The 27331-nt window shown below is 56.8% G+C and overlaps 2 protein-coding genes across 2 annotated transcripts in view; one reads left to right on the top strand and one right to left on the bottom strand.

Annotated features, from left to right (window-relative positions):
• Positions 1–1869: 1869 nt before the first annotated feature.
• Positions 1870–24552, top strand: TRMU (tRNA mitochondrial 2-thiouridylase). The gene is made up of 11 exons (XM_028115413.2): positions 1870–1986; positions 4526–4691; positions 8503–8609; positions 11904–12026; positions 15427–15599; positions 17012–17065; positions 17152–17218; positions 18521–18621; positions 19901–20045; positions 20415–20497; positions 21002–24552. Exons 1-11 carry the CDS (start codon positions 1905–1907, stop codon positions 21164–21166), a joined length of 1266 nt encoding a protein of 421 aa, XP_027971214.1. The 5' UTR covers positions 1870–1904; the 3' UTR covers positions 21167–24552.
• CELSR1 (cadherin EGF LAG seven-pass G-type receptor 1) overlaps positions 24462–27331 on the bottom strand; it is a 139117-nt gene continuing 136247 nt past the window's right edge. The window contains exon 35 of the mRNA XM_088025411.1: positions 24462–25916. Coding sequence (XP_087881537.1) covers positions 25622–25916 — 295 coding nt within the window. The 3' untranslated portion in view covers positions 24462–25621. The remainder of the gene's footprint in view (positions 25917–27331) is intronic.

Raw genomic sequence — 27331 nt, forward strand, 5'->3', positions numbered from 1 at the left:
CATGGCACCTGGGATGTCATTTTCCTTCTCATGGCTGAACCATCCAAAGTAGCTGAAATGCTAGATCTTTAACTGAAAAGCTGCAGAAAATGTTGCAAACGTGATCATGGTTCCGCCACTGTGGGGGTGGGTTGCAGCATACCTAAACCCAAACCCCTTTGCTTAGGCAAGAAAACTGGACTTCCACCCTAACCTTGTACCAAACTGCCACACCCAGGAAGGGCGTGGTCCTCTAGGCTGAGCCAAAACGTCCAGTGGCCTCAACTCGGCCACTGCCAGACTCCACCAAAGGTTCACCCCCAGATTTGCTGTGTCTGCTCATCTCTTCTGGGAAGTGTGAGATGAAATAGATACTCTGGTTGGATGTTGTGTTGGATGATACCTTATTCTTCAGAAAAAGCTGTCATTCCCCTGCTTCCCCACGGGGCCCTTGACCGTCCCTTCTGTCAGAGAGTTCACCCTGTTACCCGCCCTTGGCACCAGCGGCCACGACTCTCTAGCTGGCAAGTCCTGCTTTTCTTCTCAGAAACGGAGACTTGGGGCCCTCCTCGTTTCTCTCCAGACCCTTACGGTCTTCCCATCCTCAGGAAAATGGCTTGCTTTAATAATTATCCATGTTTAAACATTTGGTCCACTGCCAGTCTACTAAGAAACTGCTAAGGAACTAGCACAGTTTTAACCTGAGGCTTCAGGGTGTGTGTGTTATTGGCCTGATTCCCATATATTTGCATCTGCCGTGGCACCTCCTCCCTTGCACTTTCAAACCATGGTCCAAATTCTCCATGAAATCAATCTAGTGGACTCGCCCGTGGTTTTTAAAAATGAAAGAGAACCAAATGGAAAATAACGGAGTACACGGCACGCTGCAAATATAAAAACTGTTTAGAGAGGCTTCTTTTTATGCTTTTTATGTGTAGGTTGGTGTGTCCTCTGGGCCACCCTGTAAAATGTGACACGGGGTTTGAAGTGAAGAAAGTTCAGAATTGCTGACTTAAAGGATGCCTGATGTTGCTTGTGTGGACCACAGCTTCCGGTGTCAGCGCAAATCTGTCCTTTGGGCCCCGGGGAGTCGTGCCATCCCCTGCCTTGGCCCTCCGCACTGACCACCCCTTCCCTCCCCCAGCCCCTCAGCCGGCAGGCTCTGCTCCGTCCAGGTTTCTTATCCGGGCCTCCTCCTTTGCTTTCATCACCTCCTACCTCCCCACTCTCTTTAGGCCCAGCGAACGTCTCCCGGTTCTGCTGTTCCCCTCCCGCGGAGACGTGCCTGCCCTCGGTCATCTGCCCCGGCGCGTGCGCTCCCGCGCGCGAGCATTCAGGAACAGCCACATCTCCGGTTGGACGACGAGGGCCCAAGGCACCTGACCCGCTGGAGCTGACCTGGCGGGCCACATCAAGTCCTCCACACTCTCTCATCCCCCCACATCCATTCCCGCAGGCAAGGGCTACAGAGTCGACCTGCACATGCACCCCTTCCCCACGTGGCTGTCACGGGCTGCTAACCAGGCTCCCAGCTCGTCCTCTGCACAGGGCAGCCAGGAAAATCTTTCGAAATTTAGATGTGATCGTTTCGCTCCCCTGCTTAAAGGTCCCCTCTCCTAGAATCCAGCTCCTCGCCGCACACCCTCCGGGACGACCTCCGCAGCCTCGCCGGCGGTAAGCAGGTCCGCAGGCGCGCACCTAAGCAGGCGCTGACCCCGCCCCCGAGCCGCGCACGCAGCCGCAGCCGCAGCCGCGAGCCCGAGCAGAGGGGCGCGCGCAGGGGGCGTGGGCGGGGCCTCGGGAGCGGAAGCCCGCCCGATCGCACGTTTCCGGCCCGGCCGCGTCTGCGTCGCCGCGGCGGAGGCGGGACTTCCGGCGCGGCGCGGAAGCGGTGGCAGAGGCCGCGGGAGGTTGGCGGTGAGCTGATGCAGGCGGCGCGGCACGTCGTGGTCGCCCTGTCCGGCGGGGTGGACAGCGCCGTGGCCGCGCTACTGCTGAGGCGGAGAGGTGAGCGACCCCTTCTCGGGGACCACGGCCGCGCCCGGTTCCCCACGCAGTGGAGGGGGTCATCCCCGACTTTGGGGACCCCGAGGCCCTCTGACCGGGGGTGACGGCGGCGGCGGGGTCTGCGCTGACCCCGGGGACGGTCCTGGTCCTGCCGGGGCCCGTGCGGCCGAAATGCCCACGGAACGTGCGTGCGCTCGGTTCACGGATGACGCCCCTGGGCGGGAGCGCCAGCGTCCGTTCCCGGGGTCTGGAGAGTGCCTGGGGTCCGGAGCCCAGCTGAGCTCCGTTCTCCATGTGTGTGGTCGCTTCTCCTTGTGAGGCCGCCTCCACGGGGTGACATGTGTGCACCCTCCGCTGTGAACACCGGGAATGCAGGGGTGCTGAGAGGTTCCTGAGTTAGTTCAGCTCTGCTCTGTGAAGTGGAGGGAACCCCTACCTCGCTGGGTTACTGGAAGGATTAGCTGACACGAGCCTACACAAGCTTTCATTCAGCCCTCTGTCCCAGCGCCGAGCACATACTAGGCCCTCCGAAAACAGTAGTGGTTATTAGCTTTAAATAGAAATGTAGGCACACGGGGTGCCTGAGTGGCTCAGTCGGTGGAGCCTCCGGCTCTTGATTCCTGCTGGGGTCATGGTCTCAGGGTCTTAGGATAGAGCCCGGCAAGGGCCCCGCACTCATCGGGGAGTCAGCTTGAGATTCTCTCTCTCCCTCTCCCTTCCTCCCCACCCACTCTTGCGCGTGTGTGCGCCCTCACTCTCTCAAATCTTTTTTAAAAATGTAGGCACACTAAGCATCTATAACTTGAGAACGGGGAATCAAAGCATCACAGAGGGTGATGGTGTTTAAAGTGAGACTTGAAGGAAGAGTAGGATTTCACTAAGCAGAGAATTGGCGTGAACTGTGGAGGAAAGTGCTCCTGGCAGAGTCAGCAGCCCGAGCAAAAGGTCAGAGGCATGCAAATGTTGGCTGGGTTTGGATGGAAGGAGGTGGCTGGAGAAAGGAGAAAAAGAGTGATTATGGAAGATGTTGTTTTAGGGACTTTAGGCTGTGTTGGGTAGACTGTGCAGAGCCCTTGAAGGTTCCTGATGATGTGTGTGACATGTTTTGAGAGATGTGGCAGACTAGCCGTGGGCAGACCAGGTATACTACCTTTACTCTACGGGAAGGTCAGCTGTCCCTTCTCCCCAGGATCCAGATGACCACTCCGTATTCCAGCCTTCCCTGGGGTTTCCTCCTCAGCGGGGGAAGCTGATGGACTTAGCGAAGGAGAAGCGTGGTCCTCTCCTTGGCATCACGGGCTTCCCCAGGCTTGTTGGAGGTGCAGGTCCTATCCTGTGCCCCCTGGAAAGTTCAGGTCCCATCCTGGAGTGCCTGAGCCTGTGCCCCTAAGTGGGTCCATCTCCATGAGAAGAAGGCTGAGGTTATAGAAGAGGAGATTTCTAAAGCTGTGTGTGGGGTTGTCTCTTCTACAAGGACCTTTTTTTAGCTCCTGTTCTGTGCAGGGCACTGGGACAGAGGGTTGAATGAGGTGTAGTCCCTGCTCTCTGAAGAACTCCACGCTATCGTGAATTGCTGAAGGGGGCAGACTGGAACACCAAGCCCAGCAGAGCCCAGTGAGGCGTGCCTGTAAGAGAAATGGAGTGGGGGAGGGCCTGATGAACTACTGGGGGTGGGCGGCGTGGTCTGGCAGAGCTTTGACTTTGCATCTCTGTTCTTTGGAGTACTCTATTAAACCTCTTAAAAAAAACAAAAACAAAAAACAAAACAAAACAAAAAAGCCTCTTAGTCAAATGTCTTTGCTTTTGTTACACTGAGCCTACCCATTAAGAAGCATTTCTCAAACACTTTTCCCACAGGGTAGGCACCTGAGTGGTTCCGTAAGATGAGGCAAAGCTAATGTTGGTCTTTCCAGTATTTGGTTGGGTACTTTGTTATAATAGAAGAGGACCAAAAAAAAAAGGTCATAAAATATATAGTTAGTACAGCCTCTATAATAAAATAGCCCAGATTTTAATTGTCTTTTTGTCTGATGACTTAGAGTCTAAGTTCTAGATAATAATTGGAAACAGTCTTTGAAATTAGTTTACTTTTTTGATAACTGACTGGTGGTTTTTATTTGCTTTGAAAAATGTTAAATTTTTGCTCTTCTGTCATTCAGCACTCATTTGCTGAGCCTCTCCTGCGTGCTAGGCATTGTGTGGACACAGGGTGGGGATACAGAGATGAAAATACACCATCTTGCTCACCTGGGGGACACAGGCCAACAGTTGCAGCCCCGCAGTGCGCTGTGATGATGGAGGCGTTTACAAGTGCTGTGGGAGTGTAGGGGAGGGAGTGTCTGGGGCAGCCAGCGAGTCAGGTGGCTTGCACTCGGATGTGAGTCATTCGGAAGGCCATGTAGCAAAGCAGGCATTGCCAGGTGAACCCAGCGGATGGTGGTGTGGGAATGGGGCGTGTCAGGGAGCTGCTGGGAACTCAGCAACTACTTTCACCCCGGGTTGATTATGGACTCCAACTCGTGCCCCCTCATTCCCCCAGGCTACCAAGTGACAGGGGTGTTCATGAAGAACTGGGACACACTGGATGAACATGGAGTTTGCACTGCTGACAGAGACTGTGAAGATGCTTATAGAGTTTGCCAGATCCTAGACATCCCTTTCCACCAAGTGTCCTATGTGAAGGAGTATTGGAATGACGTGTTCAGGTGGGTCCAGTTCGGAGACGCAGAAAGCTTCCTGATGTGCTGTACCACCTTTCCAAGGGAAGGACTGCCATAGCCGCCCGGGCCAGTGACACGTGGCCAGTGCTGTTTGGCAGTGGTGCTGGAGACCATGTATGGGAGATCCCAGAGCACCTGGCCTCATATTTCCTTATGGTGCCACCTGCTAGAAGTCTCCTTAATGCCTTCATGAACCTTGAGTTGTTCCTGCTGCTAACTTTGGGTGAGGGAACTAAGGCCGAGGTCTTCCCTGAGAGGTGCCATGCAGTGATGCCTGTGCGGGTCAGTGATGAGGGGCTTCTGGGAAAAAGAATTAGGTGAGGCACCCCTCCTTGGTGCCTCGTGAAAACACGAAACACAAAGACTTTAAAATGTAACACACCAACGGTGATCTTTTAAGTGCTTGCTCTGTACTGGGCACAGTGCTGCGTTTGGGGACATAAAGGCGTATAAGCTGCGGCTCCATTCTACAGGGGTTTGCAGCCTGGGGGGAGGAGGACGTTACCTTCAAAAGAGGTCACAGTGGTGAGCGGCATGTAAGACGTACTAGTGATTTCATTAAAATGCTGCAGGTTCAGAGGAGGGAGAAATGTGTCACGTGGAGCAGTCAGGAGGGCTTCGTGGAAGAGGTGAAGTTGGATCTGCTCTTGAAAATAATAGTGAAGTAGAGATTTTCTAAACGGGATAGCAAGAGCAGTGGTGAAGAGGAGGAGAAATGCCCATCACTTTGGGGGGAACATTGACAGCTTCGTCTGGACTCTTGTCACTGCGGAGGAAGGCTGCTTGCGCTGGGGTCTGGGGAGCCCAACTAGGCTCTGCCCGGTGGGTGTCCATCGAAGATGTCCTGGGCAGCAGCGATGTGCACAGGTGTGGGGCAGGCTCTAGCCTCAGGAAATCCATGGGTCCAGTCTTGATCCTGCTACTTTCTGCATGACCTTGGGCAATGCACTTGGCTTTCTAAGCCTTTTTTCTCATCTCTTTAACGAGGATATTGCCTCATGGGGTTATCGTAAGAATGAGATGAGACATAAAGCTGTCAGCACTGTGCCTGGCATGTTGGTAAGCAATAAATGTAGCTCTTGTGATTTGTATTATTGAAAAGAGTGATCTGGTAGCCAAGCGTAGGGTAAATTATGGGAGAAGATCGGAGGTGGAGAAGCTAGGGAAGAGCCGCTGCTAGAGGGTGGGGATGACGGGAGTGTGGAGTGGGGCTGAGGGCTGGCTGTGGAGGGCCCCAGAGGACAGGCCCATTGGCAGCAGGTGTCAGGCTGAAGAGTCGGCTGGGGTGCTTGTTGAACACCCACCTGCACGGGGCCTGGGATGGCAGCCCTGGAACCCGCACTGTGTGACAAGCACTTCGTTCTGGTGGGGGATCCGCCGGGTCTTTGGAAGCGGTGCCGTGGGGCTTGGTGCCTGACGGGTGTAGGAGTGGGAGAAAGGAGTCAGGGGTAGCTTCACCGTCAAATCTGGGTGGGTGGGGAAAGCTGCTTTGGGAATTCCTTTGAGTACTTCAGGGTTTAAGGTGATAGCAAGAAATCCAGGCGAATTTAAACTTCACCCTTTATTGCTAGGTTTGGAAAGTGTGTGAGCGAATGTGATCTTTTGGAGGTTAACTCACATTTAATTGAGGCCAGGCAGGCTCTGGCCAGTCTGCCCTCTGCCCTAGTTTCATCCTGGTTGCCTGTGGGGATGGTTGTGACTGTGCTTTTTGTTCGAACTAAGGCTCACCACTCTGTTTTGTTTTGTTTTTAACATTTATTTGAGAGAGAGCATGAGCCGTGGGGGAGGGCAAAGGGAGAGGGAGAAGCAGACTCCCCGCTGAGCAGGGAGCCCAATGCGGGGCTTGATCCCGGGACCCTGAGATTATGACCTGAGCTAAAAGCAGACACTTTACTGACTGAGCCACCCAGGCGCCCCTGAACGCTCACCGCTCTGATAGCACTTTCTAGCTCCGAGATTTCTTCTGAATTCTTTTGTTCAAGGCCCATTTGGCCTTCAGGGGTCAGAGTGCAGATGTTCTTTCTGCTTGCCGTCTCCCTCCTGGGCTGCAGATGGGATTTGTCCCCTCACCAAACAGGCCGTGCTCCGTGGTTTTCGCTGATGCCACTGACCTGTCTTCATTAAGCCGTCCGGGAAATGGTTGACGTGATTTTCATAAGCCAGTGGAAACGTTCAACCTCTTTAACATTCATTCAGCACTTGTTACGTAGAAAACGTTCTGGGGGCTGCAGACACACAGAAAGAGTAAAGCAAGGGTTTAATGAAACTCTTGACAATTTTCTAACAAAAAGTTTAAATGTGGAGTAACACAATTGTTCTCCCTTCCTGGGAGGACCGAGAGGTGGTAGGGACAGTTTGGCATTGCCTGCTGGAGTTAGAGATACATGTGTGACCTATGACCCTATGCCGATTCTTGGTCTGTCTTCATAATGTGACCCTCTTGGTCAGCATTGTTCTTTGTCACCATTGTAGTGCTTTAGGTTCAATGAAAAATGATCACAGATACTCCAAATACATTCTGTCACTTTTTTTTTTAAAGATTTTATTTTGAAGTAATCTCTACATCCACTCAAAGCTCAAACCCATTACCCCAAGATCGAGAGTCGCCTGCTCCTCCAACTTTAATCCTTTAAACTCCCCTTTAATACTCACTTTAAACTCCTGGAACCGTCATCATAATCCTCCTAAAGTGAATACTCTGAGACCATGAACTTCTTGCCTAACCATCCTTCTCCTGTGTCCAGTCAGCCAGCCCGTTAGAGCAGAGTTGGGTCAGCTAGGCTGCCTGATGCCCTGAAAACATCCAGACGTTGCTGGTCCTTAGAAGTATGGGAGTCACATTAGAAAAGTATCAGTACCAGTACTGGTACATTTATTCGCCCAGTGACCTGGGTCCCCAGGCTGAGACTGTGGAATAGCTAATAGAGCCCCAAAATGGTGGCTCAGGATCATAGGGCTCCTGCTCTGACTCCGGCATGTTCTTCACCCAAGCCTTCCTCTGTCGGTGGAGTTAAGGGAAGCTGGAGTTGAATGAGTCCGTCCCATCCCTTCCCCTCACACCCTGTGAGCCTCTGGGGAGACGGAACGGCTGTGGACCCGGAATGGCAGGTGATACCTGGCTTTCTGTTCGGCTTTGTCCGTTATCATAGATTCAGACGGAAAGGGCGGCTGGCTTTACACGAATGCTTGAAAACACTGACATGGCTGTCTAATGAAGCTCCCCCGTTTTATAGAAAATTGTAGCTCTGGTAAGATGGGGAGAAGCTAACTTCAAGTAATTTAGCCGATTTATTTTTAAAGATTTTATTTATTTGAGGGGCGCCTGGGTGGCTCAGTCATTAAGCATCTGCCTTTGGCTCAGGTCATGATCCCAAGGTCCTGGGATCAAGCCCCGCATTGAGCTCCCTGCTCCGCAGAAGCCTGCTTCTCCCTCTCCCACTCCCCCTGCTTGTGTTCGCTCTCTCGCTGTGTCTCTCTCTGTCAAATAAATAAATCTTAAAAAAAAAAAAAAGATTTTATTTATTTGAGAGAAAGAATGTGAGCTCAAGCTGGGTGGGGGGAGGGGCGAAGGGAGGGGGAGAGGAGAGAGAGAGAGAGAGAGAGAGAATCTCAAGCAGACTCCGTGCCAAGCGCAGAGTCAGACACGGGGCTCAGTCCCACAACCCCAAGATCACGATCTGAGCCAAAATCCAGAGCTAGACACTCAACTGGTTGAGCCACCCAGGTGCCCCTACGGATTTATTTTTTTGAGGACTGTCTCACACTTAGGAATGAAAATCTTTTTCTTCTATTCCAGTGATTTCTTAAGTGAATATGAAAAAGGAAGGACTCCCAATCCTGACATAGTCTGCAACAAGCACATCAAGTTCAGTTGTTTTTTCCATTATGCTGTGGATAATCTCGGTAAGTCATTTTGTTATTTCCATTTAATCTTTTTAAAATCATAAGGTTTTCAGAGATAGCCAGGAGCCAAATGCTGGTAAACAGTTTCATCTTCAGAAGGAAAAGAAGCAGTGAAAACGATCATATTCTGTATTTTCCTGAGTAAGAAAGAATTTTCTGGCAATATGCAAATGACAGGGTCCCAGGGAGGAGGGAGTGTTTCCTCATCATGGCCCTCCCAGGTGTAGGGACCGTGCTGTAGGTTCAGGAGCACCAAGTTGAGAACATCCTGAGGAAACAAAGGGGCCACGGGCAGAGAGCCCAAAGTGGGGCCACCAGGGCTTGCCTGCAGGTCCAGCTTTGCCCAGAGCAGCTCCATTTCCTGGCAGAGTTATATTTAGCGCAAGTTTCACGAGCCCTATTTAGAGCTCAGGAAAGTCGGCATTCCGTTTCTTACGAGTCATCCTTTTTGCTTTTTATCTTGCTTCCCAAGGTGACTTTCTGCTCTGCCCCGAGAACAGGTCTGAGTCTGTACTTGATTCTGGATTCTGGGCCTCTCTTTCCCAGGATTTGAAGCCATGGTTTAGTGGTCTGTTCTTTTTCTTTTTTCTTTTTTTTTTTTAAGATTTTATTTATTTGAGAGTGAGAAAGCATGAGTGGAGGTGAGGGGCAGAGCGAGAGGGAGAAGCAGGCTTCCTGCAGAGCAAGGAGCCGGATGTGGGGCTCGATCCCAGGACCCTGAGATCAGGACCTGAGCTGAAGGCAGACGCTTCACTGGCTGAGCCACCCCCCCCCCCCGCCCCTGGTGCCCCTAGTGGTCTGTTCTCAAAGCCCGTCGAGGCCCTGCTCCCTACTGACAGCTACCTACAGATTTTTGTCTGTCCTGCTGGTTCTCTCTCCTCTCTGTCTGCCTGCTGGGGCATCCCTGTCCTTGGTGGGGCTCCCTGACGCTGCCTCGCTCGCTGCTCTGTCCGGTCAGCTCTGCCGCAGTGACAGAGGCAGGCCCCCACTAGGCCTGCAGACCCCGTGCACAAGGGCCCTGCCGATGGGGAGGGGACACGCTGGGCCACAGACCACATTGACACCTGCCAGACGAAGGCTCCAGAAGTCTGGGTGCATTTGAATGACTGACCCCAGAACTGAGCATTGGTAGAGGTCATACTCCGAGGGAGGTCATACTCCGAGGGAGGTCGTACTCCGAGCTTGGGGAGCAGATCTGGGGGGTCCGGCTGCCTGCGGTCTGGCATGACCTGGTGGTCGGGGGTGTCAGGAAAGAAAGGCACCTGCCCTGCTCTGGGGGGGCCACGTCTGGGGGGCTTACACTTAGCTCCCATTTATTCAGGAAGGGAGTGACAGGCTCATGACTTGGGCAGTGACTTTGGTTTTCGGTGTTAGGAGACAGGACCTCGGATGAGCCGTGCGATTACGGGGGGTCCTCATGCCCGGTGAGTGGCCTCCTTTGCGTGCCTGCCACGCAGGACAGAGCCTGGCTGTGCAGGAGAAGGACTGCACTTGGATGGGGCGCAGCCAGCTCTGCGGGAGGGGTGACACCTCCCTCTGGAGAGAGGGACTCCCGGTTGCCTTAGCTTCTCAGGGAGCCAGCCCTGGGCGGCCGTCTGTTGGGTTCGCTTCAGAAGGAGGTTGCACAGGGAGTGTTTCCACGTCTGAATTCCCGCGTGAGCAGTGCAGCATGGAGTGAAAGTACATGAAACCTAGACCCTGAGATCCTGGGGCTTCTCCCAGAGGGACTCAGTGCTTGGCAGGGTAAGTGGTCGTTCTTTAAGGAAATAGATTTAAGGAAGGTTTGTTTTTTTTTCCTCTCTCTGAAAAGCAATCAAGATATAATAATGTGTTCCCAAATGTGCCTTTTCTGGTAGTTCATACACAAGTTAATTTTTTTTTTTTTAACCTTCCCAGTAAGAATTTGCCTCAGGGTGGGGAATGCATATGGCCAACGGGAGAGCCCACTCCTGTGCAGAGGTGGTTTCTGCTTGTTTCAGCTGGGGCTGATGGCTTCCATGTCAGACCAGTATTACTAGAACTTCCCTTTTTGTGTTTGTTTTTTTAATAGGTAAAACCTTTATTTCATTTTTTTTTTTTTTAAGTAAGCCTCTACGTCCAGCGTGGGGCTTGAACTCATGACCCCAAGATCAGGACAGTGGTAGGGTAGAGCACCCGGCTCAGCACGCGCTCCTCCAACGGAGCCAGCTAGGCGCCCTCAACAGTTAATTTTCATTGCATCTTTTGTCGTACACTGAGCTAGTCTAGTGGGTGAGGCACAGACTCCGTTTGTTGCCCCTTCCAGGAACAAGTCTCTTGCAATACTGAATATCTGAAATGTTCACACAGGGAAAGGTTATGAGCTTATATGTGCCTTTGTAGGTTCTTTTGCTTTTTTGCATAAAGGGGAGAGAAGAAATGGAATATGCTGGATGGTCCTTCACTGCGGTGGAAATAATGTGTGTTTATTAGAGAAAGTTCAAAATGACAGCAGAGGGAAAATAGGGAGATACCGCCTATCATTTCACTTCCCAGAATCAAAGAAATGGGCTTTTTCATATTTTTCTTTATTTTTTTTTTAAAGATTTTATTTATTTATTTGAGAGAGAGAATGAGAGAGAGAGAGCACATGAGAGGGGGGAGGGTCAGAGGGAGAAGCAGACTCCCCGCCGAGCAGGGAGCCCGACGCGGGACTCGATCCCGGGACTCCAGGATCATGACCTGAGCCGAAGGCAGTTGCTTAACCAACTGAGCCACCCAGGCGCCCCTTCATATTTTTCTTAATCTTTTTCTGTACATTAAAAAAAGTGGGATCATAGTGTTACATATTTTTTTCCCTACTTAACAACATCGTGAAAAATTCCTCATAAGTGGTGCTGTTCTTAGGGCAGTGGCATTTTTAACTTTATGTTCTCCAGGTGGTGAACATTTTGGTGTTCTCAATTTTCCTTGGTGTAGGAAACACTGAAGTGAGCTTTTTACACTTAAATCTTTGTGTGCCTATCTGTTTCCTTAAGCTAGAGTGAATGGGTGGATGGATACTAACTTTTGAAAGGATCATAAAGCTGCAGTGAAACCTTGTAGCGACGTTGTATCCATGTATATGGCGAATCCAAGGCCACCTGTTGATCAGAATGTTGGGGGCGGCTTCCCCGCCCTGGACCTCTGTATTTGAGAGGGAGCTGGACAATCGGTGCGGGGCATCCAGTACAAGGCTTGGTGTCTGCCCGCTTCTGAGAGCTCCCGAGGCCCGAGGTGGCCACGGCCACACGTGCAGGTCTGAAGCTTGATCTTGTGTTTTTAAAAACCTGACAGGAGCAGACGCCGTCGCCACAGGTCACTACGCCAGAACCTCCCTGGAGGATGAGGAAGTCTTTCAGCAGAAGCACATGAGGAGGCCAGAAGGGCTTTTCAGAAATCGATTTGAAGTTAGAAACGGTAAGTTAGAGCACCCGGCTCAGACCTTCAGGATTGGTGCAGAGGAGACTGCTTTGGAGCGCGGCAGTGGGTCCTTGGCCGAGCGCTCCCTCCGCGTCTCTGTGTCTTCCGCACTAGCTTGCTGGCTGTGAAAACGACAGTTACCAGGAGGGCCACCTCCCCGTAGAGCCTGGTTGGAACCTGCATCTATGATTTCTAACCCAGCTCCTTACACTCTGCTACTCACTCGAAGGTTCCTATATTTGAGGACACAGTTGTTGATCGTTGGAGCGCTCACAGGCCTTGTCGCTTACCATCAAGTTCTTGAGGGCTCGACACTGAGGTGTATGTACTTCAGTGTCACCCAGTTGCCGGGGCCTGACACTCAGGCCTACTGGAAAACATGTTTACAGGGATTATGGATACAAATCAGTTTCTCGGTGTTAGAGGGAGTCAAGTTTCACCTTTCTAGAAAAATGCCCAGCTGTCAGCAGGGATGCTGCTGGCTTGTCCGGTGTACGTTTGTGTGTAGGAGAGAGGAATTCACATCATTGTGAAGGGAGCTCAGAGCCACGTCTGAGCAAGGAGTTTCCATTGTTGTGGGATCGCCGGAGGGTTGGCCTGCTGACCGCCTGCCTCATGGCACCTGCCCCTCTCCCCTGAGCACGGCTGTGACAGGCACGTGTTCTGCTTGGCCCATCTGAGCGTGGAGCTGGATCTACTCGCCCCACTTCACAGGTGAGGGGACTGAGGCGTGGAATCATTTGATTGGGCTCCATGTGGCCATAGAGCTGGCTCTCAGCCCAGTTTGGCCCAGCTCCATAGTTGTGCCCTTTCTGCCGGGCCAGGCCCCAGTCGAGTTCTGTCCTCCGTGTCACTAAGCCTGGTTGTGCAGTCCGCTGTGTTGCGGGAGCCCCGAGGGTGCTGCAGGCGCTCGGCTGCCCAGGTCTCGTCCCCACCCCTGTTTTCACAGCAGAGGGTGCTCAGATAACCTTCCCGCCTTGAGCACAGACAGGGACAGTGTTTGCTTGGTGGGAAGGTCTCCCTCTGCTGCCTGTGGGGCGCTGGGCCCTTAGCTGCCGGGCTTGCTGCCAGGGCCTCAGGGACAGATGCAGGGAGAGAGGACAGGTTTCCTCGGCCTCCCTCCCGGGTGCTCCCGGGGGCCACCTCTCCGTGTCAGGAAGGATGCAGAGTCCTGCCACTTGAGAACTCTGCAGCAGGATGCACCAAGTAAATACGGATTTAAGGGTCCTGAGTGGCTAAAGGATTTATTTCCATATTGAATAGACATGCTTATCTTCTAGAAAATGGTTTGCTTTCCAGAGCTGTCTGGACCTTTATGCTAGGCCATAGGTGCTCTGAAACTTCTCTCATCGCATTGACGGATGTTTTGTTGAGTCATTTTAACGTGTAGTTGTGGTAGTAATACAACAGTGTCTTTGTTTTCAGCATGTTTTCTAGGCACACGAGAGCTTTTTATTTAATTCTTACTTAGTTGCGCTAGAGACCTGGACTAGGGCCTCCCGGCCTGGGCCTGGATCCCTGGGCAGAGGGCAGGCGGGGCAGTGCACACGGGGCAGCACAGAGCCCGCCTGGGTTGGTCGGCACTCCTGGGCCCGGGCCTGGCGGCCTAGTCACGCTCAGCCTGACTAGGGTGTGTGAAGGGGGCGTGGCGCTGACCTGACCGCGGACAGAGCTGTGAGGGTGTGTGAATGAAGCCCCCGGAGCGAGGTCCTTTCCATGGTTTAAGATTGCCAGCCTCCTGGGGCGCCTGGGTGGCTCAGTCGTTACGCGTCTACCTTCGGCTCAGGTCATGATCCCAGGACGCTGCGATCGAGCCCCACATCGGGCTCCCTGCTCTGCGGGAAGCCTGCTTCTCCCTCTCCCACTCCCCCTGCTTGTGTTCCTGCTCTTCCTAACTCTTTGTCAAATAAATAAAATCTTTAAAAAAAAAAAAAAAAAAAAGATTGCCAGCCTCTTTAAAAAAAAAAAAGATTTTGAATCTGTTTATTTATTTATTTATTTATTTATTTATATTTATGTGTTTTTTAAAGATTTTATTTGAGAGAGAGAGAGAGACAAATAGCAACAGAGATGGAGAGTGAGCATGAATGGGAGCAGAGGAGAAGCAGAGCCCGACATGGGGCTCAGTCCCAGGACCCTGAGATCACGACCTGAGCCGAAGGCAGACGCTTCACCGACTGAGCCACCCAGACGCCCCAGATTTGGAGTCTGTTTTAAACTGTGTCCTGAGGCCTCCATCCGCGCTGCTTGACTGGGCTTCCTTTTGAAACAAAAAGTAGCGTTGGGCAGACACGTCTGCCTGCCTGATGACTGGCTGTTGTCCGTTTCTCGGCTGGTTGCGTTGCTCTGCACATAGGGAGGGACCAACTAGGACTTAGGCCGCACCTGTTCTGTGGAGCCTCTTCAACGATCTCAACCTTAGTTTCCTCGTCTGTAGAATGGGGGTGATGAAACCTCCCGTTGCTAGAGTGAGAATCACATTTGAGGTCACGGGTGGTGAACATTCCCTCCCCAGAGCCCATGTTCCGCACGCGACGGTGCGAGCTGACAGGCACACGTGTGTCGTGTGGACCCCACCACACACACAGCACGCTCTGAGGGTGCCGTGCGGTGGCCTCTCCTAGCACTGCATCCGAGAGATGTTGGAAGGAGCCACGGTACTGAAAGCCCCCATGGCTTTTCCCGTGGCTCATTGAACTTGACACTGGGGAGCCTGGTGCTTGCAATCGTGGCCGACCTGGCGCGTGCGGGCCAGGCAGGTCTGATGTTGCCCAGCGGTGGAGCCGGGCCTTCTCTGATCCAGTGTCACAGGGCCAAGGTCAGTCACACCTGTGCACCGTGGCCTTTTAGCCAGAAGTGGTTCTTTACAGTGGAGGTGGGCATCCGGGAGAACGCGGGGGAGAGTTAGACAGACGTCTGCATGACTCTGAACAAAACCCGCTTTTCTGAGAAAGGAAACCAGTTGAGAGGCACTGTAGCTGGAGTCGGACATGGGAAGGTGGGGGGTGTGGGGAGCAGCTGCCCCTGGTCCCAGGGTTCTTTGGGGGTCCTCTTGTCCAGCTTTCTCACGCTTGGCTGCATATATCTTAGGCTGGTTTTCACGTCCCTTCTTCAGAGCAGGTGTGTGCGGTGTTTCGTCTGTAAAATACTGTGACCCACGGTGGGAATTAGAATTAGCTTCCTGATCACATAAAACGGTTCTTACCAGTAAATAAACTGGGGGTGAGAACTTTCCTCCCCTGAAGCAGGGGGATTGTTTGTTTTTCCTAGTGGTCTGCTTCTGAGTATTGATTTCGGCTTCTGACAAACCAGGGGTAATGTAATAGAAGGACGTGATTCAGAGCCAAGTACCGTTATGTTTACGCCCGCAACATCTTTTGTTCTTTACTCTTGGCAGCGGTAAAACTTCTTCAAGCAGCTGACAGCTTTAAAGACCAGACCTTCTTTCTCAGCCAGGTTTCCCAAGATGCCCTGAGGAGAACCCTCTTCCCTCTGGGGGGGCTAACGAAAGATTTTGTCAAGAAAATAGCTGCTGAGAATAGACTCCATCACGTGCTTCAGAAGAAGGAGGTAGGACGGAGGGGGTGTGCTTGCGGCACTGTGGCCGTGGTCTGCGGGGAAGCGGGGCCCTGTCTGGGCACTTCCTCCCCAGGAGCCAGTGTCAGGACAGAGCCCGGCTGACGCACGCGGTAGGACGTGCCATTGGCAGCTGAGAACCGCTCCGACGCGATCTCTCCCCCCGTCCCCTCCTCGGCCCTGCTCTGGGGTGAGCAGCTTTCAGAGGAACCTGGCGAGCTCGTTGGGGTGCTCTTGGCCCAGCCTGCTGGGGGAGGGCGGCACGGGAAGGACCGGGCCCCGAGACGCCCCAGCCCGTGCTCTGTCGCTGCTTGCACGCAGATCTGCTGTTTTCACACGTTCGTCCAGCCCCTCCTTGTCGAGGGCCTTCCTGTACTGGGTGCTGTGCTGCTGGCCCCTGAGGATAGGGCGAGGAGCGCACGGGTTCCTCATTCCTGCCTTCCTGGAGGTCTCAGGAGGGAGAGACAGACACAAAACGTACCGTGGGAAAAAGATGGGTTCCGAGGAGTTAACATTTAATCCACCGTAAGGCCTCAGGATGAATAGGATTTAGTGTCACAAAGACGGTTTTGGGGAATTGTCCCGGCAGCGGGAAGACGTGTGCGAAGGCCCCGAGGTAGGGAGAGCCTGGGCATTGGGATGACGGGGAAGCCCGCGTGCTGGGGGTCTGGTGCTACAGGACAGTCCAGGCGTGCTCCGTCTGGTCGGGCCACATTAGGGACTGGGTCACCTTCAGCTGAGGCTGCTGCTTCATTTTTGTCTTCCTGGGAACGAGCATGACCTTTTTTTATCAGCAAGTCATTGTCCCCAAGGAAGACATCCTTTCTCGCATCCATCCACCCATCATGTCTGTCTCTCTGTCTACCTGTTCGGTTTCTGGGTGTGGCTCTGCGCTGGGAGCTGAGAGACGCAAGCAGGGCAGGTGAGCGCCCCCTATGGCAGGAACAACAGTGGTGGAGTGTGCGTTCCAGCCCGTCTTCTGGGCTAGAGTAGATCATCTTGAGGGAGCCCTCTCCCTCCGACTCTCCTGCGGATGCTTCGGGTCTGGCCCAGCTCCTCTCCTTCCCAGCCCGCGGCTCATTGACGGCGGTCTGAAGGGCCCGCACAGCTCTGGCTCTCTCTCCTGCCGGGGTAGACGTGGGGTGGCCTTGCTTACTCAGCAGATCCCAGGTTGGGGGCCTGAAGCAGACCCCTTGAGATGCTCTGAAACCCCTCGAGGTCCGTTGGTGGGGCACGGCTGGTGTCTGTGGTCCCTTGGCCAAGGAAAGCCAGGCCTGCGACCCAGGAGCGTGGGGAGGCCCGGGGAGGCCGGGGTGCGCAGCCTGACCTCCCGACACTGGCCTGTTCTCGTGCGGGCACCTGCTGCCTGTTCACTCTCCTCACTGTCGGCTTTCCTTTTGTTTCAGAGCATGGGCATCTGTTTCGTTGGTAAAAGAAATTTTGAAAATTTCATCCTTCAGGTGAGTGTGTTCTTTGAGGCAAAAGAATGGAGCCACATTTTTGCTCTGGACCTGCATCCATTAGTAAGGAAATGCTTGTTTTTCAGTATTTACAGCCTCGACCTGGTAAATTTATTTCTATAGAAGACAATAAAGTTCTGGGAACACACAAAGGTGAGACACAACCTCAGGCTGCTTTTCGTCCTAAACTTCCTGAGTCGTGGCGTGAGTTTCAGACAAGAAACCTGTAATTCCTTCCGTGTCCGCGAGTGAGTCTGAGAAGCCTGTGGGCGGGGGTCGCGGGTAGCGCGAGCGAGCGTGGTGGCCAGTGTTGTACGTGGTCTCCGTGAAGCCTGGAAGCTCATAAAGAGGGATGCCCTCCGATTCAGAAAGACCTTGATCTCTGAGTGCTGTGTTCCTGCAAATAAAATTACTCTCTCGCTGTAGAAAAAGAAAACATGAGGACACAGAAAGGTTCACCTGATGAAAGAAGCATGACTGATTGATTTCAGAATGGGAGCTTCCAGATCTAGGACGAGGAAGAGACAGGACCAGAGGGTGTCCCCATAAGGCAGGGGTGTGGCACTTGGGGTGCTGCTTGATTGTTCGCAGATATTGGGGGGGGGGCGTACCGCATGAACTTGCCCTGGGCTGGTGTGGAGAGGCTGCGACAAATCAGGCCCAAGCATTCGCAGCTCAGCGGGAGGGCAGGTGGTGGGTTGGTGAGTGGTGGGCCCGTGCCCTCGGGGCATCGGAGAAGCCCTCGGGGGCTGGTGGCCAGGTAGGTCTTGACCCAGAACGTGCCTGGCCTGCTGGGGGGACAAGGGCTGGTACGCAGGCATGGACAGTCTCACAGATGGTTCTTTGGAACCCCCCAGCCCAGTTTGGGCAGACGGCTTCTCTTTCCTGTTGGGGGAGCTGGACTGGCTGTCCTGGGCTCCTGGGGAGCCAAGCAGAGAAGCTCCAGGTGTTCTGAGACGGGAGGAGGGGGCAGCCTTGCTGGGGACAGGCCCGCAGGGTGCTCCCAGCCTGTCTCCAGCAGGATGAGATCCCCTCAGCTTGTCTCCTCTGTGCTATAGGGCTGTTCCTCTGGGCTGGGGGCGGGGGTGCGCAGAGAAGTGATGCCACAGCCCCCGTGCGGTTCGTCCGTCAGAGGGGCTCCTGGAGGTTCAACAGGAGGGGGCTTAGGGCTTTGAACGATGCCCCGTCCACGGTCTGCAGGAGTGGTCCCTGCGGCCGATGGTTTAGGTGGCCCGGCAGCTGGCATGGCTCCTGGCAGGGTGCGAGGTGCAGCCTGACCTGGCCCGGACAAGGTCAGGGCCGAGGCTCGCGGGGGAGCACACAGCCCCTCTTGTTACCCCTCGGTGGCCTCCCAGCTGCTGCCCCCTGCTCCCCATGCTCTGCTCCCCGTTAAGAGGGGGATGATGTTTGAGATGGAGCTGGTGCCGGCTCCCTGAGAAACCATTATTTCCGTAGGTTGGTTCCTGTATACTTTGGGCCAGAGAGCCAAGATAGGCGGCTTACGGGAGCCCTGGTATGTGGCGGAGAAGGACAGCACCAAGGGCGACGTGTTTGTGGTGAGTCGGGCTGGCCTTTTAGACAGGTGACGGAGGTCTGTTTTTGGCAGAGCCAGCAGTGTCTGTGAGACCAGGCAGGGCTGGTGGAGCCCTACAGAACAGCAGTGATTGATGGACCAGCCTTGCCTTCCCTCTGCGTCCTCCTGGGATTGACCCCCAAGGTACCAGAAGGATTTTGTTGAAGGTACTTATCAGGGTCTTACCGTACGTTGGTCACTCTGGTGATCATGATGTTAACGGCTGTGAATAGATCCTATTTTTCTGATTTTACGCCAAGAGGCCGAAGGTCCCTCAGTGCTTAGGACAGGGCTGGCTCATGGCTCCAGCAGGCCATTGCTGAACAGACGGAAGCAGCCGAGCCGGGACCAGAGCCGTTTGCGGGCCAGTGACCTGAACCCCTGTGACCCTGAATCCCATCCTTGGGCTCTTGGAGCAGGGCTTCGCTAAGGGAGTGAGTTGGCCCTGTCCCCCGACCCTCACCCCCACCCCCGGCACACTCGGCAGTGTCCCCACTTACCCGATGGGTGGAGGCCGGGGGGCTGCTGCCATCCTACAGGAGAGCTCCCACCCCCGAACAGAACGACCCAGCCTCCCATCTTAGTCGTACCAAGGTTGAGAGACCCTGCTCTAGGAGAGCTGGGTGCTCGCTCACAAAGCTGGAGGACCCTCTCTTAGACACAGAGTGGCCAGCACACCTCACCTACTGATTCGGGGACATCTCCTTCCAAGAAGAGCCGTGGGCATCACAGCCTGGACAGGGATTGTGGTCATGCATGAATTAAAGTGGTTAAAGTGTAAAATTTCAGTGGTGTCTCTTGCCTTGAGAAAAACCAGGAGGGTCATCACCTGACATTTGTCCCCATGTGTGGGTATCCCTGCCTGGGCCTTGGGGACGGGGGCCTGAGGCAGATGGCCGCAGCACAGCCCCGGGGCGCCAACACTGTCCCTTCTTTCCCTGGCCACTGGTGTTTGATGGGCTTCCTGCGGTGACCTTTTTGAGACAGGCCAGCAGCGTGGTGGGCCCTGCCTGGGCAGGTGCGGCAGACCGAGTGCTGGGGACCGTGACAAGACCCTTTCCCTCCTGTGCCTCAGTTTCCTCCTGTGTGCAGAACGGGGAGCAGAGGCCGTGGGACGGTCCCGTGCGTTTCTGGGGCCGACACCGTAGCTAGCAGCCACCTGCTGTTGGGGTTGCTACTGATGAAGCGCCGCCGGGCAGCTTGGGGTGGGGGCCCCTCCGCTGAGGGCTTCCCCGTCCTGACGTGCACATCCTGCTCCGCAGGCCCCCCGGACAGACCACCCGGCTCTGTACAGGGACCTGCTGCGGACCAGCCGCGTGCACTGGATCGCGGAGGAGCCGCCCGCCGCCCTGGTCCGGGACAAAATGATGGAGTGCCACTTCCGGTTCCGCCACCAGATGGCGCTAGGTGACTGAGCGGGAGGGCCCCTTCAGGGGAGCCTGGTAGGAGGCCAGAGGAGCCAGGGTAGGAGCAGTCATTAGACTTGGGGCAGGAGCGTCCCCCACTGTTCAGGTTGCAAAACATATTCGTAACCCCCTCTCCGCCTGCCTTCTCTGGGAGCCGGCACTGGGAGGCGCTGAGGCCCACGTGGCCTTCCTCGTCCGCCGTGCAGGGCGCATCCGGGCGGTGCAGGCCTGGCAGCAGTGGGGTGGAGCCCCTCTGCCTGTGGCCCCCTGCTGCCTGGTGCTCCTCCCATCCCCCCGGGGGGCGAGGCCTGGGGCTGGCCGCACGTGGAAAGGCCAGTGCCCCCGCCAAGGACCCCTCTCTTCCACCCAGTGCCCTGTGTGCTGACCCTCAATCAAGACGGCACCGTGTGGGTGACGGCTGTGAAGGCTGTGCGGGCCCTGGCCCCGGGACAGGTGAGTGCCCCGTGCTGCAGAGGGAGGCGGGGGAGCCCGGCTGGAAGGTCGGACCAGGCCTCACACCACGTCTGTCTGTGGCCTGGAGCCCGGGCCTCGTGCACGAGATGGGCTTCAGCATGTGCTCAGCTGCCCCTCGCCAGGGCCTGTGTGGCCGAGAGACAGCTCTAGTCAGTGGGCTTTGTGCTCTGGAAGGACGGACTGCACTTCCTCCCCACCAGAGCACCCAGTTTACGGGGTGGGGGGGCGCTGAGGTGCGCTGTGGGTGTGCGGCTCACACAGCCAGTGAGGGTGGAAGCTGTGCCCCCCCCCCCGCACCCGGCATGCCCCTCCCAGCCGCACCAGTGATAACCTGCTCCTGCTTGATGCTGGGAGGGCCCAGCTGCCCTGTCTGGGCCTGCCCCCCACCCCCCCCAGCCCAACAGCTACGGACCCACACTCCTGGCTGCTGGTGGGCACCCGGCGCCGGGGCCACTGTGGTGACACGGCCTCTTTCCTTTTTAGTTTGCCGTTTTCTACAAAGCGGGTGAGTGTCTGGGCAGCGGGAAAATCCTGCGCTTGGGGCCATCCGCCTACATACTCCAGAAGGGCAAGAGCAAGTCCAGAGTGGCCACCGAGGGCCCCGGCGATGGCCCCAGCGATGGCCCACGGCTGGGCCCCACGCTCTGAAGGAGGCCGAGCTGCTGCCGAGCGCCCAGGAGCAGACACGGAGGAGCAGAGCCTGGGGTGGAGCAGCGGGGGGGAGCTTGGCTGAGTCTGCTGCCCCAGTTCCAGCCTGCCTGGCCAGGGTTCCAGCGAGCCTCCCGAGCCTGGGAGAGCCCCAGAAAGGCCTGCCCTGTCTTCTCCACCGTGTGTGCTCTGACCAGAAGGACTTGCTGCCTAGTGGGTGGGTCCCAAGTGCCCCGTTTGTAGAGCTGCTCTCTCGTGCCCCAGGGAAGCCTTCCCACCCGCAAGCACACAGGCACACTCCGGAGGAGGCTGCAGGGCCGGCATCCAATAAAACGAGTGTCTGGGACACAGAGTCTGCCGGACTCTCCTGGGGAGGGAGCCGGCCTCCGGTGCACAGCTTGGGCAGAGGGACGCCAGCCCCACTCCCCCGTTCCCGCCATGCCCTCCCTCGCTCACCTGTGTCGGAGAGCGAGTCCCGGCCCGCAGGGGTGCAGTGTGGGTGTGTGAGGGGGTGCGGCCGCGCAGAGGCCATTCTTCCCCCTGCAGAGTGCCCGGTGCCCTGGCTGCGGTCACAGGGAAACCAGAAGGACTGAGGGGCCTTGTCCCAGTCCGGTGGGGCTCGGCGGGTGTGTCCGTTCCCTGCGGGGCAGCTTACACACCACGGCGTTTGTGTCTCACGGCCGGGGAGACCAGAAGTCCGGGCTCAGGGCGCCGGCGCGGTCAGCCAAGGTTCCCCCTGTGGTTCACCGATGGCCATCTTCTCGCCATGTCCTCAACGGCCAGAGGGGCGAGGGGTCTTTCTGGGGCCTCACACCGTGCCATCCCCCAGGGCTGCACCCTCACGACCCAAGTGCCTTCCAGAGAGCTCCTGTGTTCACACCGTCACATCAGGGATTTAGGGTTTCCCCGTAGGAGTGTTGGGGGGATGCTCAGCCCCCAGCATGGTGTGTGTGCATGTGTGTATTTTGTGGCGAGAGGGCAGCAGGCCAGGCTGGGAGCTGCTTGGCAGAGGAGGATGCAGGAGGTCAGGGCCAGCTGTGCTGCGTGGGCGGCACCCTGTGGCCCCGCAGCCGCGGAGTCCCTGAGTGACGCCTCGGAGCCCCGTAAGGGCTCCGCCAAGCCTCGCCGTGGGCAGTACGCAGAGGCACGGGCTCGGTCTCCTCAGTGCGTGTGGGTCCGGGGCTGGGGGTGGCGTCTGGGTCAGACAGGAAATTGGCCTTCCTGGGAAGGCTGTGTCTGCATGCCCCACAGCCTCCAACTCGCCTGCCCTGAAGGTGGGGGCTGGGTGCTGGGGACAGAGCTTGGGCTGCATTCTTTCACTAGCCTCACACCCAGCACATTGCTAGTGCTTCAGGCCAGGCTTCTGTGGGGGCCAGAAGTGTGGTGCCCTGTCTCCTGTGGGTAGAAGGTTCTAGACCAGAAGTAGCCTAGGCCTCCAGGCACAGTGCTGCTGGAGGAGCACCTGGGAAGGTTGTCCGTGGCCCCCAGCCTTCAAGGCCTCTGATGGTGACAGTGCTAGCCCTGGGTCTGGGTGCCAGGCCTCCAGGGCCCCCCCTCCCCACCCCCAGAGGCAGGTCACGGGCCCCAGACCACAAGGGAGGAGCCCAAAGTGGGATGACGGGCACCACGGCCCCAGAGCACTACAGTGGGAGGAGGACTTCCTTCTGAACAGGAGGGAGGCAGGTGGTTTGGGCAGAAAATCCCTCCGGCCTCAGGTACAGGTGGGAGGGAACGAGGGCCCACGCGGGCTGTGGGGTGGGTATGGTGGCAGAGGCACGGACAAGCGTTGGCCTGGGCAGCGGGCTCGGGGGGAGTGGACAGCTAAGACCTTTGTCCAGATGGGGTCCTGCTGCCCTGGACCTCCCCGCGCATCAGCACGCGGTGCTCCGAAGAGCAGAGCGGGCCCCCGCCCCATGCAGCCAGGAAGGGAGGCCCGGACCGCTCACCCCACTTGGCACCTGCCTCGGCTCTCGTGTGGTGCTTGCAGCCTGCCGGCGAGACTGGCCTTACTGGCACCCCATCCCTGCCAGCCTGGGGCAAAGGGCGTGAGGTGGGCTGGGCCCCACCGCTGGTTTAGTGGGACCCTGTGTGGGGGGTGACAGGCTGCACCGTTGGGGGCTTTAAGACCAGGCCGCTGTGTGGGGCTGAGAACTAGGTGCCAGCCCCCCTTTCCAGAGGCAGGATGAACGTGGTCCCTCTCAGTGACGATCAGGATCCCCGTCCCTGCTTCTTACACTAGCCCTGGCCTAGGTCTGCCTTCTCCCCACCCAGCAGGAGGCTTCCGGGGCTGGAAGGAGCAGGGAGGGGGCCCCGAGCATCCAGGGTCGGGCCTTCTGGCCTGCCACGTGGCAGCTGATCCAGATAAAGAGGCCCTGCGAGGTGGGGGGGCTCGGGCCTGCCCTGCCCAGGCTGGGAGGCCGGCCACTGTTCTCCATCACTCTGCACGTTGTGCCAGGCGGTGGAGGCTGGCGAGGCTGGCCGTGGAGGCAGGGAGGGGCTGGAACCCCGCCCGTGTTCTGCCGGCTCACGGGGCAGCATGGAGCCTCCCGGGCCTCAGGGCTCCCGATTCACCGCCCTGGTGGCTGGGCCTCTCGTCCTGCTGGGAAGGCCCCCCAGCGCCCACCCTGCTCCGTGCAAGGCTGACCCTGGGGAATGGCAGCGGGAACGGGGGGGAAGGGCAGCCCGGTGGAAGTGTCCAACACAGGGCGGCGGAGGGGAGGCCGCCGGTCCTGCCAGCCCAGTGCCAGGCCCCCAGCTGGCCCGGCGGCCGCTCGGGTCACCCAGGCTCCACCTGTGGCGGGGCCCATGGCAGCCTTCCAGCCGGCGGCGCCACCCTCCCCCTGGTGGGCCCTCCGCGTGCCCCTGGGGCCACCAGCCAACTGCGCGAGGCCACTTGGTGCATTGCATCAGCTGTCCGCCAGAGGGCCAAGTTCGTGAGCTGGGACTCTGGCCCCTCCCACTGCCCTGTGCTGGCGCCTCGGGCTTCAGGAGACCCTGGGGCAGGCCGGAGGGGCTGGAGCTGAGGAGTGAGACGTGTCCCCATCCCCGTTGCCAGGCCCCGCCACTGCCCCACGTGCCCAGATCCCGAGGGAAGGGCCCAGGGCTGGTGCCGGACACACGGTGAGAGCTGAAGATCCCGAACCCTGAATGGCCTGCTTATCCCGACTGCGTCGGGAGGGTGCACACAAAGTTCCGGGACAGTTCCTCTCCCCGGGGCCTGTGCTCTGCCTCCCGCTCACGGCCGTCACGGCTGGCTCAGGGAGGGGGCGGGGCAACAGCACAGAGAAGCACAAACTCGAAGCTCTTAATTTATTGCAGACTCTTTTCTTGTGTTGTAATTCCAGTGTTCCGAACATTAATAAATAGACATTTGTTAAAAAAAAAAATCTCCAGTGTCTCATTTCTCATAAAGTCTTAAGTCACAAAAATAGGTTTACAATGTATTTTCCTGTCTTAATAAAACGGACAGTTGTTTTTTGGTAACAATTCTGATCAGATTGAAAACCGCACCCCAAGGGGCAGGACCCAGCTGCAGAAGTGAGGACGCGAAGGTGGGGGGCTTCTGACTCGAGGGTATTCAAACTTTTTTACTTAGAAGAGGTCTCGTCAGGGGTAAACATCTGAAGACCCTCTTCCGTCCTCAGACGGCCACTCACCCACTAAGGCACATTTATAATTCATTCCCGCATGCGGACCCCGGGGTCTCATTTCACTCCCGTGTGAGGTGTGTGGCCTCAGAGCCGCCTTGCAGCTGCTGTTCCCGGGGTGGTCCTAACAGTGCTCACATTTCCATCCGAATATGGCGCAGAAATCTTCACATTTGACTTGATTTTCTTCCTATTTTATGGTTTCTCGTACTTGGAAGCAGCTGTGCTAGTCACGTACTTGGGTGCCTGATTTGAAGAACAAAGGCAACACTGGAACGAGACGTGTCTGAGTCATTCTGGGCCCCATGCCACAGCCCCTGGGGCCACACCGCACCAACTGCCCACCGCGGGCCAGGCACGGCCGCTCCTCAGTACGAGCTTCCAAAAAACAGCTTGGTAACCACTGAGAAGCGTGGCCGTGGCTTTGTCCCTCTGCACAATTGGCCATTTGAAGCAAAATGAAGTCATTGGTCGGCCTCGGGGGGTGGGGCCCCAGCCTGCCTGGGGATCCTCAGAGTCTAAAAGAGCTGGAAAATTTGGCAGGAAGGACTGTGACATCCTGGAAGACCTCACACCTCCGTCTGGATCGGAAAGTTGTGAACACTGTACAATCCCACCGGGAACAGGAGCAGAGGGAACAAAAGACGTCCCCACCTGCGGTACCACACCAACTGGGCCAGGGGCCAGGGAAGCCCCACAGGCCGAGTGTGGGCCCGGGGTGGGGGCGGGGCGGCCAGGGAAGGGCCAGTGCTAAGTCACGGTCAGTGCCTCCACCATGGCTGTGGGGCACCTGCATTCTCCACCAGCCTCAGCGGGGCGGGAGCGAGGGGGGCTCCTCAAGTCCTGCCCCGTCCCAGGCTGCCCTGTCTCCGATCCACCACGGTCGGGGCGGCTGGGAGCGGGGGGCACACATCTCAGAAACATGCGCTGGGAATTCAGGCGGCTGCGCATGGTGCCCACACGCTCCCTGCTTCCTGGCCGGGCCCCGCGGCAGGAACCTCTGTTCGAGGACCAACTCGCTCCCCACGCACTTCCCACTCTGATCTGCCGGGACACCAGCTGCATCAACGCAGGCCAGGTTCAAGTACAACTGTGCAATCTTCCTTGTATAAAAAAAACAGTGAGAGATCATCCCACGGGTCTCCCAGTATCAATAGTACAAATGCAAAATATACACAGGCTTTCACCTTCTCAGAGTCCCATACAAATATATATAGAAGTATCTACACCTTTTCAACAAAAGAAAGTGATCTGCTTTAAGACAAGGGATGTTTAGGCAAAGGGCCGTCAAGGCCCCTGGCCAGGGGCCTGTACTCCATGGGGGCACCCGCATGGCCGAGGGACCTCCGTCTTCCGCCTACGCTTGGCACCCCCGAGCCCCAACAAGCCAGGCCTGGCAGTTTGGGGCCCTGCCAGCTCTTGTGCTGGGCCCACTCCTGGCCTGCCAGTGTGCGGCTCTGCCTCCGTCCGCAGTCGGCATCCAGCTGAGCCGGCCCGGGAGCCCACCCATCCTTGAGCCCGTGACCTTTGGCACTTGTCACAGGTCGGCTGGGCCCCGAGCCCCCGGGGGCAGCCCGGGGCTTTGTGTCGGGACTGTCAGTCACACCAGTCATGGGGCTGCCACTGCAGGGATCCCCACCACCAGGGCCCCTTCACTGACAGCGCAGCGGCCCCTTGGGCTCCAAGGTCCAAGGGTGCATCGATGCAGCACAGAGGCCTGGCTGGAGGCGGTGGGCTTGTCTCGGTTTCCTGGTTCAGATTGAAGTTTCGTTACTGCCTCTGTGCGTGGGAAGAAGCCGTCAGGCAGGCGGAGGTCAGCAAGAACGGCCCCTGCTATGCGTGAAGCCAGCAGCTGGGCCGGGTTGGAGGTCACGCAGGAGCAGACACCCCCCCCAACTCAGGGGACGGGAGGTGGGGGGCAGAATCCCCCAGTCAGGGGGCTCGGAGGAGGACAAGCTCACATGTGGACAGAGCTACACTAGGCAGGAGAGGGGGGAAGGTCGAGTCTGCACCCTGACACCCAGGGCCCCCTGGAGGGCCACGCCCATCTGAGCGTCCACACAGCCAGCCCTGCCTCGGAGCAACCGAATTCACTCAGGTTTAAGAGAGCCATTCTAGAAGACCTGGCGCCCATTCTTTGCTCCTCCCTAGTAGTCTGTAGCAGGGAGGAGCCCCCGGGAGAGGCCAACGGGCCCACAGCCCCCCGGCTCTGTTCATCTGCAGGGGGTGCCCCAGAGCATCGATTTCCTCAACCACAACACGCGGTGGTAATGATCTGGACCAAGAGCCTTACAAAGTGCTTAGTCCTGCATGGTCTTAAGTCCTAGAATTTCAGGACTGGGCAGGACTTTAGGGCTTTGGCCAGGGTAGCCCCCCCAAGAGCGTGAATGTTGGCAGCCCTCCCCCACCCGGTCAGAAGCCCACTTCATCTTTGGCGGGCTCCTCCTGACCCTGCTGAAGCCCCTCCCCTCCACAGTACCCCAGCACAGCCCCTGGGCCCCTCTGTGCTCAGGCCCCT

This window comes from Eumetopias jubatus, unplaced genomic scaffold (genome assembly GCF_037043125.1).
Source record: "Eumetopias jubatus isolate StellerSeaLion01/CBP00866 unplaced genomic scaffold, mEumJub1_p1.0 scaffold_8, whole genome shotgun sequence".
In the NCBI taxonomy this organism is placed as follows: Eukaryota; Metazoa; Chordata; class Mammalia; order Carnivora; family Otariidae; genus Eumetopias; species Eumetopias jubatus.